At 37.6% G+C, this 16,402-nt stretch overlaps 1 protein-coding gene across 1 annotated transcript in view; it reads left to right on the top strand.

Moving 5' to 3' along the window:
• Positions 1 to 353: 353 nt before the first annotated feature.
• Positions 354 to 16,402, top strand: part of PLB1 (phospholipase B1) — a 118,036-nt gene continuing 101,987 nt past the window's right edge. The window contains exons 1-10 of the mRNA XM_039337052.1: positions 354 to 586; positions 4,364 to 4,415; positions 5,253 to 5,311; positions 6,786 to 6,834; positions 7,283 to 7,341; positions 8,008 to 8,048; positions 9,051 to 9,094; positions 13,822 to 13,906; positions 15,140 to 15,191; positions 16,150 to 16,224. Coding sequence (XP_039192986.1) covers positions 575 to 586; positions 4,364 to 4,415; positions 5,253 to 5,311; positions 6,786 to 6,834; positions 7,283 to 7,341; positions 8,008 to 8,048; positions 9,051 to 9,094; positions 13,822 to 13,906; positions 15,140 to 15,191; positions 16,150 to 16,224 — 528 coding nt within the window. The 5' untranslated portion in view covers positions 354 to 574. The remainder of the gene's footprint in view (positions 587 to 4,363; positions 4,416 to 5,252; positions 5,312 to 6,785; positions 6,835 to 7,282; positions 7,342 to 8,007; positions 8,049 to 9,050; positions 9,095 to 13,821; positions 13,907 to 15,139; positions 15,192 to 16,149; positions 16,225 to 16,402) is intronic.

Here is a 16,402-nt window from a genome sequence, read left to right as displayed (position 1 = left end):
CTGATAGCAGTTTCTCCAGATTTCTGCCAGATTCTTGAAGACTGGGAAACCATCAGCAATTCAGGCATCAACTACAACTGTCCACCACATCTGAAGCATTTGTTAAATTGACAAAAGCAGTGATATGCTGTTGTGACACAAGTCCCTCCCCTTTTGTGCCTGTGAGTGATATTATGAAGCATATGCAAAAATATCAGAGCTTGGGTCATTGTAGCACAACCCGGTTTCCATTATTCACTGCTTTTGAAACTGAGTGGGAGGAAGAGAGAGAGATTTATAGAGAGGGATTGTCAACATTTGAATTTATTTTATAGGATGTTCCACCTATAAAATAAGGGTGAGCAAGCAGCAGTCTCCCAGGACATTTTGGCATCCACAAGGACTTTTTGATTTGTGCTGCTAAAACGTAGCCTTAAAATGGCAGTTTTAACATTGCATGTTTCCCCCTTTTTTTGGACGTTGGAATTAAAATCAGTGTGCCAAGGCTCTGGAGTGCCACATCTGAAAGCAGATAGAGGATTGTGATGATTTGAAGAAGGAGAGGAAGGAGAAGAGTCCAGTTTTACTTGAAATAATGCTTTACAAGGTAGGTATTGTGTAGCCCTATATAACATTTCAAAATGCTCCTGAAGCACTGGAGAAACCCAGATTTTGTTCGGATTTCTTTGGAGAAAATCCTGCTTTTCTTTGGTCACCCAGTGACTTTTTCTGAAGCAGTTTGACACTGGATTCAGTATTCATCTGGATTTGGCTGTTCTTGATTCTCATCAGAGAACTATGCCAACTGGGCAGCTCTTTACTAGATCTCATTTTTATAAGTAAATTTACAGGGGTCACAAGAACTGTTGATATTTTAATATGACCTATTTTTTTACCCAGTTTTCCTTTTGGTTTCTTAGCTTTCTTGATTGTAGGAAATTAGAATACGGCATATTTGGAGCATATATGGAGTGCTAAAAGAATAGTGAGTAATTAAGTAATAGCATATAAGTATAAAAAGGTGCATGATAATAGTTGCCTTGTATGCAAAGTATGTCACAGCATTCTAGCATATCTCCATTATTTTCCAAGTAAAAAGTAAATGTATTAAGAACTACCTAGAACTGGAGAGTTTCAATTCCATCTAAGCTACATCTGGAAAAGAAAAAGAGAGAAGGAAGAGATGGTCAGGGGAGAACTGGTGAGGTGAGAAACAGATTCACCTTGCAAACAGGCTCCTGGTATTGAGTGAAGCTCCCTCATCTGTCTCACCATTTGCTCTAATGGCCAAAAGAGGCTCTCGGGAGCCAAGAGGGAGCTGCCATCTCCTTCACCCTCATTCTTCGCCCATTCTACTAAAACCATGGGAGCCCATGAATGGCAAAGGAAAGAAATAGTGGGGATAGAGGGAGTGAGGAAATGGGAACATACGGCCAATATCAGCAAAAGCTGTGTTTTTTTAAAAAAAGGCGCTACTGCAACATTCCAGATTCCAAAGCACAGACCACTCTGAGGTTTGGAGCACTTAAATTCATATTTTCAGGACTATAAAATGGCTCTTTCTTTCAAATACAACAGTTTGTTTAGTGGCCATTCAAAGTTACAATGGCACTCAAAAAAGTAACTTATGACTGTTTTTCATACTTAAAACCATTGCAGCATCCCCATGATCACATGATCAAAATTCACTTGACAACTAACTCCTACATATGACGGTTGTACTGTCCCAGGATCATGTGATCACCTTTTGCAACTTTCTGATAGTCAAAGTCAATGGAGAAGCCATATTCATTTAACCGCTGTGTTACTAACAGCTGCAATCATTCACTTAACAACTGTGTCAAGAAAGGTAGCAAAATGGGGCAAAACTCACTTAACAAATGTCTCACTTAGCAGTAGAAAAATTGGGTTCAATTGTGATCAGAAGTCAAGGATTACCTGTAACAGTAACTCCTCTCTAATAAATGGGATTTTCTTTTTTAAGATGAATTAAGGGAGTGAATACTGCAAAGGCTCACTCACTTTGTGTTATATTTAAGCCCTTGTGAGGGCTGATGCTATATTCCAATGTTGTCACTGAATTCTGTTAGGCTTTAAACCCTATATTTTGAAATATTATCTTACTAGGATCTTTTCTATTTCTTAGGTTCTTTTCTCAGAAGTGCTGTTTCTGGAAACCATGAAGTAGGAAATGCCCACACTATTATTGTGCCATTTTTATTGTGTTACTCAGCTCCTGACACTTCCTGTGTCTGTTGTCAAATATACAGTGCAACTTGTACAAATCTCAGGTGAATGTTGAGAAGAAGCTGTACTTAAGCATTAAATAGTAAATGAATTAATTTAGTGGGGCTGTTTGGCTACTGTTTAAGCAAAGTTAAATGGAAATCCTCAGGAAAAAAATAGTGAAAAATGATGAATTAAATTTGCTAACCATTCATAATGCCCCAAATTAGCTGCCTGCAAGGATTTCTGTAAAGAAAAGTCTAAAAATTCAAGACAGCAGCCACAGTGTATATAAAAAAGGGGAGGGGATTTTAAACCTATGGTTATAGCCACTAACTTGAGTACTTTGGCATATTTTATATGCTTGATTTTGTCTTCATCTGTGAAATACTTTAATAGCCAGGCTTTTATAAAATTGCTATTAATAAATTAAAATATGTATAGTAACTATTCTTGAAACATTTGCTTTAAAAAGTATCAATTTCCTGACAAAAATTATTGAAGAAGAATAGTTACTTTCTCCCAAGATACTTTATTTATTTTCCCACTTCCCCTGAATGTATTTACTCTCTTCCTACAACTAGGAAAAGTAGGTGAGTTTTGTTTTATGATGGTCTAAAACGGGTGTCAAATTACCGGCCCATAGACCGGAGGCATCATAGTGAAATCGCATCCACCCCATTGCCGGCAATGGGAAAAAAGTTGCTATGCGTCATGACATGTCACATGACATTGAGAGTTTGAAACCCCTGGTCTAAAAGAAATGGCCCTTGTATTTAGGGAAATGTATTACTTAGATATCTGTTGTGTGCATGAGACATTTTATGCTCTTCGTTATGGAGGTAAAAAAAATAGGAAAATGTCAATACTTACAAAACCTACCAGCCTAAGGAAAGCTATAGAAGAGTTAACAGAAAAACTGATCTTGTGAGATTATCTATGGACCTTATTAAAAAAAAGAAATGTATTAAGATGACTTACTCCTCCCCAAATCTTGATTTTATCTTCTCAATTTCATGTATTTTCTCTACATAAATTCTTCATACATTTTCTTCATATATTCCTTAGCTATGAATTTTTCATATAAATTCTCCATATACTATATTTTCTCTATACTCCAATATGAAAGACTGATATAAGACTGGAAAACAAAATCAACAATGACTAATAATCCAATTTAGCATACAAGAAAGAAGTGTAAAAATAATTTTATCCATATGTTCCACACAACTGATACATTTGCACAGATTTATAGTTTGCAATAATTACACTTACAATACCATATTTTTAGTATATTGAAGCTATATGCATATCACCAATATTCACTTTATGGTGTAGTTGTAAAATATCTCCCCTCTTTCAAATTTAAGACTCAAAGGCAACCCCCAAGGAGTAAACTGTTATCATTTCTCTGAGACTCTGGAAAAAAATAACTGTTTCCCAACTAAATGGAAGTACATAGCCAGTTTTGACCAATCTCAGAAGATGGGAGTTAATAATTGCATGGATGATAACATAGGAAGCAAGGCTTAATCTGAAAGTCTGGAGTGGCTATGTCTAAGAACTTAGATTCCATCCATAATTCACATAAACAGTGCAAACTTTCCAAGAATTTAGCTGTAAATCTAAATAGGTAGATCTACAGAAATCTGTATCTTGATATCTACAGATATATCATACAGGTTTTCCTTTTCTTTAAATTCTCAGGAGACATAGAAATGTAATTTCTAGTTTTGTAATTATATGACATTATAAAGCAGAAGATTGTAAATATAAATGACTAAGGAAACATACACTGAGGAAACAAGGCTTCTTTGATCAGATTTCCCATAATAAACATATATAAAATGGGAAATTACAAAGTATCGTAGGTTGCTTATTTAAAGAGTAATTGCGCCTTTTTATTCTTTCTTTAAGAAATGACTATAAAGTACATAAGACTCTTCTTTGATGCTGGGGCATCAAAATGTTAATATTTTATCACTTCACTTTTAAAAGCTGCATTTTCAAATGAGAAAAGGGCAATAAATTTTATGACAGCTAAATTATCTTCTCACCTGGTTATAAAAACTTCAGAGGAGAAGGCAGTTTCTTGACCACAGAATTGTCATTTGGTAAAGCAAAGCTAACATCTTTCCAAACGCATTTATTCAAAAAGGAGCAAAGCATGAAGAAGCTGTTGTTCTCCCTATGGCTGCCCTTTTTCTTAGGTAAGGCACTTTTCCTTTGAAAACTTTCCAGACATACTTCAAGCAGGGATTCATTTCAGCAACTTAACTGAAAACCAAGGCTGATTAGGACATCTCTGTGAATGGTTCTACACAGTGCTTTTTTTGCCATAGAACGCACCAGAACAGTGTTCCAGCACATATATAAATTAACAAGATGTGAGTTCTGGCACCTTTTTTCTTACAAAAAAAGCACTAGTTCTACATTCTGAAGCAGAGAAAACATAACTAAAGCAAATCTAGGATGGTGAAATAGAACATATCTTTGATGTTATGTTATGTTATGTTATGTTATGTTATGTTATAATGCCAAGATAGATATATGTGTTGTGTTTTGTGCTGATGACAAATGTAGGAACATAGGATTGATAGTTATGAAGTGTAGTTTCCTGAGAGAGATGATTTCCCCATCATGATTTTGCATCGCTAACTGCTGTTGGAATGAAATGCAGAAAAAGTTCTGTAATTACGAGTTTGAGAGAAGTTCATAATAACTGAATTTCAAAATTTTTGTTGTAGGCAACCTCTATTTTTAGGCATTCTCTTATGAGAAAGAGCAATAAGATCAAATGCTAGTTCCAGTAATACTTTTTATGTAATTGTTTTATATTTTAATTAGATGATGTTATTGGAAGCATTTTTAAGAATCCATAATCCAATCATTAGCTAGTGCATCTGTTGAAACCTGTCTTATCATTTCTATAGAAACTGAACATTTACACTCTAGGCATAAAATGATCATACGACTCAATCGCTAGGAATCAAAAGAAAGTCAGTGCAACAAGGAAATAAATTAAACAAACACATTTTTTCTTAAAGGGACTGCAGCTCATATTCTGACAGCCAAGAATAAAATGAAAGAAGAAATGGAACTGGATGTAAGTCATTGTTTCTTCACAATTGCAAGATGAAAAGGGAAGTGCGACATCTCTCAAACATGACCTCCCATTTGGATATGGCAATTTTTGACTGGGAGAGCACATGCATAAATCTAGAAAAGACAGTATACTCAGGTCTCTAGCTTTCCAGTTATTGAATCTGATTGGCCTGGCAGGTGAATTTAATTTGTTTTTATTAGCTTCTACTAATTAAGCAGAGCAAGCTAGTTTAGTGTTGTAAGGCAGGTATGTGTATCACAGTTTCTCCCACTCAAAGCAGGTGCATCATTATGTAGGGCAAAGGTGTCAAACTGCTGGCCCATGGGTCAGACACGTCACAAGGAAACCATTGCCAGCAATGGGGGAAAACTTCCGATACGTTGTGCGATGTCATGTGACATTGTGAGTTTGACATGTCTGATGTAGGGTAAATCAAAAAGTAATGGAAGGCAATGGGGTGGCATGTTCATATTTGGTTCTGGATTTTCTGGTTGCCCTACTTTGTTTAATTAAGTACACAGCCAACAAGTCTGAGACCAAAAAAAAAAATAGTTTGCTAGTTCAGCAACAATGGAAAATAATAGCCAACTATCCGTGTTAAAGATAGATCCAGTTGGTAATCTAATTAGTATATGAAATCAAGAGAGCCACAATATCTTTCTCATCTCAGATATCAAAGTTGTTTAGGTGGACCTTTTCTATTTAGGCTCCAATGTCAGATCTTGATTGGTGAAGAGAATCAGAATTTTCACTGTGCTTAGAATAGCAACTCCATGCTGTAGCTGTTCCTGAATACTTAAGAGAGATCCACATATACTGTAGATTATGGAAGTATTAATTCTAATTTTAAGACTTCAGATTTTCTTTTTTTCCAAGGAGTCTCCAAACTCTTCTAAAGGGTGGTTAAGATTACTATAGGCTGTCTGATACATTAGTATGAACAAAACATAGATTGGAGGGTAAAAGCCCCAAACTGCCTTTGTAAAGTAAACAGTGAAACATTAAACATAGAAAGCAATGAAATTATTTGGAAAATATCAGGATATTGATAATAACCACTGCACCACCAGGCAAAGAACCATGGTGGTGCAGTGGTTAAAGTGCAATATTGCAGGCTAACTCTGTCCACTGCCAGGAACTCAATCCTGACTGGGTCAAGGTTAACTCAACCTTCCAGTCTTCTGGGGTCAGTAAAATGAGGATCTAGATTGTAATTTGTAAACCTCTTAGAGAGTGCTAAAGCACTATGAAGTGGTATAGAAGTCTTAAATGCTATTGCTATATTTGATAAAGAATGTAGATAGTCATTTTACTGACATTTCCTTGCAGAAACAGTCTTTTTATGTTTTAGTGACATGGTCTATCAAAAAATATTTCCTGTAAGAATGGATGAAGTTTCTTGTTTTAGTGTTGTGGATCTGATTGTCCATTCTAGCATACTGACTGTCCTTTCAATCACATTTTTTTCCTACAGCCTCCAAGGAACTACAAGTTACAAAGTACTCATCAAACCTCACCTTCAGGTATTGGTACCAAGGAGCATATTCAAAGTAAAAGATAAGAGTTATCTTACTGAATACAAAAATGTGGGAGTCAAGTTTACTTATGCCATCCAAGTCCTAGATAAATCACCAGGGGGAAAATGCTATTTTGATCAAATGAAAATAAGTGAAATAATGGATTGTTATTAATTATATTTTGTTTTATTAGCTAGGATAAAATATTCCATCCTTATTAGTTAGAATTATTTCAATCAAATGTTATCTGCTTTGCACATAGCATTTAAGTGTCTATGTGTAGGAGTGCACAAACACAACATATACATATATCCACTTTTAGAATAAAGCAATATGCATGTTTAAAAGTAATTGTAATGTTTTGGATTTGCCTTTATTTTAATTTAAATAAATAGAGATAAGGAAAATTATTACTGTACTTGGTCAACTGATAGCCAATGTTTTATTTCTTCAGTTCACACACTGCGACCATCAGACATTCAAGTAACTGTTGCTATAGGAAGTTTGGGAAATGTGAGTATAGCAGTGAATTATCTTGAAAAGGGATTGTGCAGAAGTACAGTAATCTTTAACCAGATATAAAAACTGCTAGTCAGTTGAATCAAGGAAAAGTTGCCAACTTATGAGTTGGCTCCTGCAGCCATGCTCTTACCAACTACTAGATCTGCAAAATTCCTAATTTTTCTCTATCTGTCTAATATTTTCTCTTGGGTGAATGATTGACAACTCAAGTTCCATACATCTAAAACTTTCTGTCTTTCCCCTATGCTTTCCTTTCTTCATACATTCTCTTTTTCTACTTGCAATATTTTTGTATATTAAAGTGGTAGAAAATCTTCATTCCACCATCTAGTATATATTCTGCTTTAATTCTCATATTCAGTTTACAAATTCTCTTCATTAGGCATTTTTTTTAAAAGTAGAGACCAAATATTGTTCCTTCATCTCAGCAGTTCTTCTGATGCAAACAGGCATTCTCTTTTCATTTCTTCTGCCTGCTTTTTGTTCTTCATTTCTTTTTTTGGGTTACCAATCTCAGTACTGGAGCAGGAACAGAATTCATTGCCATCACAGAATTCCCCTTCCGTGTAGATTTTCTCCCTTTCCTCACCCTTTCTTCCCAGGTAAGAGTTCAAACAAAAAAATGGCCATTGTCTTCCTTTTTGTCTTTATTTCCAGATGGGAGATTCTGGAAAGGAGCAAGCAGGTCTCTTCCAAAGGTAGTACCTTTTATTAGGTTTTACTCATTCATGTACTTTGTAGAGTTCCAGATCTTTCCTTTCATAATAACAGAAGAATCTGCCTGAGGCAGGAATCAGTATAGAAGGAACACAATATTACAGTAGGAGAGACCATATTACAACATGTTCTGCAGGCCCAGTAAATGGAGCAAATATATGACCAGTCCAGCTGGTGAGCTGTTCCAATAGAGGGTAGCTAAATAGTCAAATATATACCGCAATATTAGGATCATATTTCTTTCATTTCTGTCCCAATAATGAACAGGAACACTAATGGATATATTGGATACATTGGCATATTGGATTCCACCACTCTTAAGTGGATTAACAAGTAGGAAAAGAGGTGTCATGGCCCAGGTTCAGGATTCAGATTCTGAGTTCCAACTGAATATCTGCTATGTCAGCCTCAGAAGGAATCACATGAGGCTGATCAAACACAGGCAACACTTGAGCATCTGAAGGAGTCATGTAGACTGGTATAAGGCCTCCCAAATGATGTACCTGATGTTTTGAGAGGAGAGCACAACACCAAAGGTCTATTCAGCTTCTCATCAAACAAAGAAGCAGACCTTCTACTTAGTGACAGCTGGCTGCAGCTTATATAAGAATCCGCTCTGCCTCTGTTCTCTTTGCTGGAAGCAATGTCTGACTTCCGACTTGTGGGTGAATTCTAATTTCGAACTTCTGACTGTCAGACTGGCTGACAACCTTGACTCAGTTTGTCTTCCATTTCTATACTGAATAATAGCAATTAAGATTTTAATAGTGAGAAGAAAAAAATAGATAATTGCTGGACTCAAAAATAACTCCTTTTAGGAAAGATGTTTCTTTGCTAAACATCCCACAATCAAAGTAACTGAGAATTGCTTTCAAAGGTAATATAGACATTAAATGGAGGGGAGGGGAAAAGACGAGGCCTAGTATATTCTGGGATCCATTACTCTGTATGAATGAATGATGAATTGATGTTTCTATTTTTAGCTCAGAACAAGACTTTATTCAGGGAACCATGAGAATACTTACAGGTATGTCTTAAATTCTTGACAGAATTATTTTGTTACTCAATGATCAGAAAATTTTAAGAAGGGAAATGGATCTCATTGTTTAACCTGAAGGAGGAAATGTTTTTCCTCCTTGTTTAACTTTGATCTTGTTTAGCCTCATGATCTTAGACAGTTAAAGCTGATGCCAGTCTTGTAGATAATCTAACCCATTCCTTTATTGTGTGCAAAAAAATTAACAGTAGACCAATAGTTCAACTGTGGTCCATAAACATAATGAAGATGATGAGCCGAGGTGGCGCAGCAGTTAGAGTGCAGTACTGCAGGCCACTTTAGCTGACTGTTCAGCAGGTCAGCGGTTCAAATCTCACCGGCTCAAGGTTGACTCAGCCGTCCATCCTTCTGGGGTAGGTAAAATGAGGACCCAGATTGTTGGGGGCAATGTAAATATATATATATATACATTGCTTACTGGTGTACACCGCTTAGAGAGTGCTTGCACTTAAAGCGGTATATAAGTCTCATAAATAAATAAATAAATAAATAAATAAATCTGTGAAAAGCAAAATAACAATGTAATAATAATATATCCCATGCATGACTTTTACATTATACTCAGAGTTAGATTACTTGTAGTGTAGTTTGTTGTGTAGTATAATATTCTGTGAATTTAAATAGAGGTAAACCAGTTGCCCATGTGTGGTTAGAAGGTGGGGATCCAAACATAGATCAATGGATATGAAACTTTAAATGTTTACCATTATTTATGTGGTGGTTTGTAGAAGCTTTTGATGACAATGAATAGCTCATATAATGATGTAAGGTTTTCCAATTAGCCTCCCAATTGCCCCAGCATTACTCAGGAATTTAAGAGCCAAAGAAACTCCTGAGCTAAGGTTTCAACAAAGATTACAACTTTATTTTAATTAAAATAGAGAGGGGCTGCCTGATTCCTCTTCGTGGCGGGTAGAGGAATGAAGGCAAGCAAGCAGAAAAGATGTGTTCCACCTTTTATACCTTTCCAGAACAAAAAGATCAGGTCTTGGTACCAGGCATAAGATGGCACAAAAAAACAATTCTTAGATGATGACTCATACACAGCAACCCAGGCTCCATCCGTAACTCCTTTTCCCCCTCCCCTTACTGTGCTCGTTTCATATAAGCAATCACCTATGTCTAAAGCATAAAGCCCTTACTTTTCCAATATATATATATAAAGCATCTGATCAAGCAATTAACTACAAAATAATGATTAAAAAATAACAAAACAATGATTACATGATAACACTATAAGTATCAATATAAAATGGTTACTATATATAAAATAAATGCTAATGTCAAACTTAAACATACTAAAATCTTAAGCACAATAAAATCCCTTCAATGGAAAAAGCTGAGAACCTGAGTTTGAGCACTTCAAATAAACATCTCTCCACTCTTTGTTTTTAGATCTTCAAAATGGAAGAGTCATAGTCTCCCTAGAGCAGTGGTTTTCAACCTGTGGGTCGTGACCCTTTTGGGGGTCGAATGAGCCTTTCACAGGGGTCACCTAAGACCATCGGAAAACATATATTTCCGATGGTCTTAGGAACCGAGACACCGCTCTGCATCCGTCTCTGCACGGCCTCCTCCACCATTTGCAGAGAGAGAGAGAGGCACTTTTGCTTCCCTTCTTTCTCTCTCTCAGGTGGACTTACCTCCTGCAGGGCTCCTGATTGGCCCTGCGCCTGGGTGCCCCACCCCCTGGGAGAAGCGCGGCCAGGGCCTCATGGCCTTGGAGCCGCCCAGGGAAACCCCGGAATCCCTGCTGGGAGCGGCCCATTGGAGGCTCTGCTGAGCAGGCCAGCCCTCCCACAAGCTGCAGCCCAAGGGAGACCAGCTGCTGCAATCCCTAGCCAGCCTGACCATTGGACCCACTGGCCAGGAAGGCGGCCGGAGTCCAGGCTGCCGGGAAGGAAGAAGGAGCTTCAGCAAAGGTAGGAGAAGAGAGCCACCTCCTGGGGCCCAGTAGTGGCGGCAGCTTCCTTGCCATCCTCATCCTCCTCCCCTCCTTCCTCCTACTGCCCCCACGGCGGCTCGGGCAGGCGCCAGGGCAAGAGGGGTGCCTGGGGGGAGCAGCCGGGCTGGCAGAGGGGCTGGCGGGCTGCACGACACCAGCACCCACCACGGCTCCATCGATGGACAGAGGACAAGGCGGGGCAGCGCGGGGGTGGCGGGGACCCCCGATGATGCAGCAGCGGCCGCTGCAGCCGCTGCCTCCCGTCCTACTCCCCTTCCCCAGCCGTTCAGCTGAGGATGTGGTTGAAGCCGGGCTGGGGACAGCAGGGACCCCCGACAATGCTGCCATAAGAGAGAGAGAGAAAGAGAGGAAAGAGAGAGAAACAGAGGAAAAGAGAGGAAAGAGAGAGAGAAAGAGAAAGAGAGGGGAAAGAGAGAGAAAGACAAAGGGAGGAAACAGAGAAAGAGAGAGAGAAAGAAAGAGAGGAAAGAGAAAGAGAGGAAAGAGAGAAAAAGAGAGGAAAGAGAGAGAGAAAGAGAGAAACAGGGGGAGAGGAAAGAGAAAGAGGAAAGAGGGAAAGAGAGGAAAGGGAGAGAGAGAAGAGAGAGAGGAAAGAGAAAGAGAGAGGAAAGAGAGAAGCAGGAAAAGAGAGGAAAGAGAAAGAGAAAGAGGGAGGAAAGAGAAGAGAAAGAGGAAAGAGAAAGAGAAGAGAGAGAGGAAAGAGAAAGAGAAAGAGAAAGAGAGGAAAGAAAGAGAGAAAGAGAGAGGAAAGAAAGAGAGAAAGAGAGAGAGGAATGGTGCTTCTCCAACCAGGCTGGAATCCCTTTGTAGCCATAAGCAAACTAAGTCCAACCTTCCTTGAATTCCACTGACCCTTATTTAATCCCAAGCAAGTGTTAACTGTTAGTTGAGAAGATTCTGATGGATAAGCATGATAAGCAATAAATTAGTTTAACTGGGCCCTCAAGTATGACGTGATCAGGGCTTTAGGTTTGATCTCTGAGTTTGGCGGTTTGGCGGCAAATATTTTGTCTCCATTCAGAGGGACATCTTCAGTGCGCTTTGAATTTGCTTGTCTGTTGGAGCACTGGCTTTTAAATTGGTATGGTGTTGTTTGTCTGGGAGTTTCTGAATCATGATCTGGTTTCGGGCTGTTTGATTGGCTGTTTGTGGTTGCTGGGCCATGGTCCTTGCTGTTTAAGTATCATCTGTATGATGCAAATGGTGTTTGTTAATTTGGTTGCCTCTGAGTCATGATCTGGTTTTGGGTATAATAATAATAATAATAATAATAATAATAATAATAATAATGATGATGATGATGATGATGATTTAGAATTCAAACAGACAAGCACCTGCAACATAACACCCCAGACTTAACAATTGTCGATAAGAAAGACAAAAAGGTCTGGATAGTGGACGTAGCGGTGCCTGGAGACAGCAGAATAGACGAGAAAAAACTGGAGAAGATAACAAAATACAAAGACCTACAAATAGAAATAGAAAGACTGTGGCAAAAGCAAGCAAGGGTAGTACCAATAGTCATAGGCGCCTTGGGTGCAATCCCCAAAAAACTGGAGCACCACTTGAACACCATTGGCATTGACAAATTCGCTATTAGTCAATTGCAAAAGGCGGCCTTACTAGGAACTGCTTCCATCTTGCGATGATATCTGTAATACCATCAAACATCCACATCTGCCTATCCCAGGTTCTTGGTAAGGACTCGATAGGTAGACAAAATGCCAAATCCAGTCTGAACATCTGGCTGACTGTGCGATGATCAACAACAACAATAATAATAATAATAATAATAATAATAATAATAATAATAATAATAATATAATAACTGGAGCAAAACTTGAACACCATTGGCACTGACAAATTCACCATTAGTCAATTGCAAAAGTTGGCCTTACTAGGAACCACCTCCATCCTGTGACGATATCTGTAATAACATCAAACATCCACATCTGCCTATCCCAGGTCCTTGGTAAGGACTCGGTAGCAAGACAAAATGCCAAATCCAGTCTGAACATCTGGCTGACTGTGCGATGATCCAATGATGATGATGATGATGATGATGATAAAGTTGGAAGGGACCTTGGAGATCATCTAGTCCAACCCCCTACTCAGGCAGGAAACCCTATACCAGACAAATGGCTGTCCAGTCTCTTCTTAAACACCTCCAGTGTTGGAGCATTCATAGCTTCTGGAGGCAGGTTATTCCACTGATTAATTGTTCTAATTATCAGGAAGTTTTTCCTTAGTTCTAGGTTGCTTCTCTCTTTGGTTAGTTTCCATCCATATAAACCAATTATACTTATTTTGTCTATTGTGAAATCTTTTTCTTTTAGCATTAAATAATATAAATCTCATTCTTAGCCAATCTCAAAAAGCTATGCTTAATTAAATTTAGTTAGTACTAAAATGAGAGGTGATTTGAAAATTATAAGGTTGCAGACTGAGAATAAAACCATGACAAACTATTTCCAGAATAGTTTCATGGAAAATTACAAGGAAGTGCCCATGAAGTCTTCAGGGTTCAAGTTCAACTAAAAGGAAATGTTACTTTATTATACTACAATTAATATTATTACCACTTGCCATGGTAAAGTTCCCATTCTAGTCTTCCTTCTGTATCCCCTTTTTTAAACAATTCCCTAATTTGTTGCCTAGTGGTTTCATTGTCACGTTTGCATAAGCAATTCCAGAGCCTATGAATAAACTGAACTAAGTTTATATCTTTCAGCTCTTATTAGGATGTTTAATCCTTCTGTGCAACATTACTCTCCCTTGGATATAAACAGTAGGATTTTATCAACAAATGGAACTATGTAAGTTCATTTTTTTTATGTACTGGGCTGCTTCTTGTTCACTGTCATTGTTGCAGTGATGAATGATGCTGTAGATGGAAATTGTGCAGAAAAGACATATTTTTTGAAACTGGAGTAATTGCCTATTTATTTACTTGCTGCATTTCTATGTAACTTTTTGTTTGCTTGTTTTTTTTAGAAAATTATCAGAAGGATTCTATATTAAAAAATAATTACAGGGAAGCTAACTGAACAGGAAAAACAGGAAAAGGAAAGAAATGGTTAAAATTATTAAGCTATTAAGAATGACAGTTGATTTTTTTTCATAATCAGGATTGTTAATAAAAAGGAAACTTGATTTACAACTAGTCATTTAGTAACTGTTTGGAGTTACAACTGCCTTAGGAAAAGGTGCTTTAAAACATTTCTGGCTGTCATAAAATATCATGCTGTTGGCTCCATCCATCCAATTACTATTTTTTCAGAAGCTTGGCGACTGGCTCACATTTACAGCTGGTTGCAGACTCCCACAGTCCTGTGACCATAATTTGTAATTTGGCAAAAAAAAAAATAAAAAAAAAATCAAGAGAATGGATTCAGTCTTACGGCTGTGTAATTTGTTAATGACTGCCATAAAAATAGTTGTAAAATTAGGTCACATAAGGTGGCTGCCTCAGTTTAAAACTTCACAACTTAATAACCAAAATACCAATCCCAATTGTGGTCATAAGCTGAGGACTACCTCCAGTATAATGTTATGTAGGAATTACCTTGGGAATGAGGGGAGGGAATAGTCAGATAAAAGAGGGCATAGCCCACAACTGCACAATAGGTAGAGAAAGAGATTTATAAAGTACACTGTATCCCTCTTTAGTTCTTAGTCTGTAAAGGAAATGGTGGGATATTCGTACTTTCAGACTTGTAAGATCCTGTTAAGGTAGCATTACAATAAAGTAGAATCATATTGTCTGGTCATGTTTCCTGTCTACTCTACCTGAGAAGGCTGACATCAGTCCCACAAGTCTGAAAATGTAAATATCCCACCATCTCCTTTAGTAAAGTCCTTTAGACTTTCTGAATACTGTGCACACCCTACTCCTTCTCTCTTCTCTTGGCTTCTGAAAACATCACTTAAGAAAGGACCATTTTGTACATTGGAATAGCCTGGAGTCTGTAGATTAAAATTCATCTTTCTACCTGCAAAGAAAGAACATTTACCTGCTTAACCATTTCCCCCTTTGATTTGTGACACAGTGATCTTTTGGATCAAGCAAAAGAACTTGTGGAGAGCATGAGAGAGAGCCAGGTATATGTATTGTAACATATTATAGTACAACAATCTGCTTATATTTATAGTCTCTTGAATTTTTAATGTTGGCCAAAAACATTTTCATCCTTGTAGCATATATATCTATTAGACATGACTTTCCTGTGCATTCAGGCAGTGGTTCTACCAACATTTGTTGATTTCTCATGTCACAATGCACATGTGACAGGATCAGCCCTAATAAATTATAACTTGAAATTCTGCTTTGGATTCTCTGGATGGAGACACTGATGTTTTAAGTTAGGATATCAAAATGCTAAAGATAAAGACTTGGAAGACCACCAATTATAATCATATACTGTATTTTTTTGCTTTGCTTGCTTATAATATTATGATGGTCAAACCTTAAAAATTAACATATTTATATAAAACAGCAGCATTTAATTCTTGGTCCTATGGAACTAGGGACACATTCATATTTTTCCTTTTAATTCTGACAATTGTTCTGATTTTTTTTTTTTTTTAAAAAAGGCCAACTAGTCTCTTTATTTAACAGTTAACAAGACTATCTAAAATGTACTAGGATAAAAAATGGATTTTTTTAAAAAAAATATCAGATGTGTTAATATACTATTCTCAGATGATGGGGAATTCTGAAGACCCTCTAGCTTGGTGGAAGCCTGTATAACTTTACTGATAATTGGGACTGTCCCAGGCCGCATCGGCTCACTTGAATTCCTCAATTCCCTTCCAAGTCTCCCTTGCACTGCAGTACTTTCCCTTCCCCTTCCCTGTTTCTGTTGTCTGGTGGTGAGCAGGGGTGTGTGACAGTCAGCCATGACAAAGCCATTCATATCACAGAAGCATTTTTATGAGAAACCCCACTCTACCCACTCCCCTCTTATCTGGGCATAATTCAACTTTTTTCATGACAGAAGCTTTCAAATTAGAGTTTTTTTCCTAACACTTAAACAGGTGCTATGTTCTTTCCCCTTAGTTGTTTGACTATCAGAATGACTGGAAGCTAATCACAGTTTTTCACCCGTGTTCTTCACAGAACTCTGACTCCCAGGTAAATAAGAGGCATGGGTATTTACTTGGAAAATAGACCAAGAAATTGGATTAAAGAATAAACAAATGGTGGATTTTGATGTTTCTTGGATGGTGCCAGCTTTTTTTAAAATATACAAGCCACCCTAGGCAGGGACATCTGCAGGGGACAAAAAAGGCAAAATGGTAGGCCCCACAAT

Source organism: Crotalus tigris, unplaced genomic scaffold, assembly GCF_016545835.1.
Source record: "Crotalus tigris isolate CLP2741 ecotype Arizona unplaced genomic scaffold, ASM1654583v1 scf7180000017668.6805642782:7212621, whole genome shotgun sequence".
Taxonomy (NCBI): domain Eukaryota; kingdom Metazoa; phylum Chordata; class Lepidosauria; order Squamata; family Viperidae; genus Crotalus; species Crotalus tigris.
This window is presented reverse-complemented; position numbering and strand designations above follow the sequence as displayed.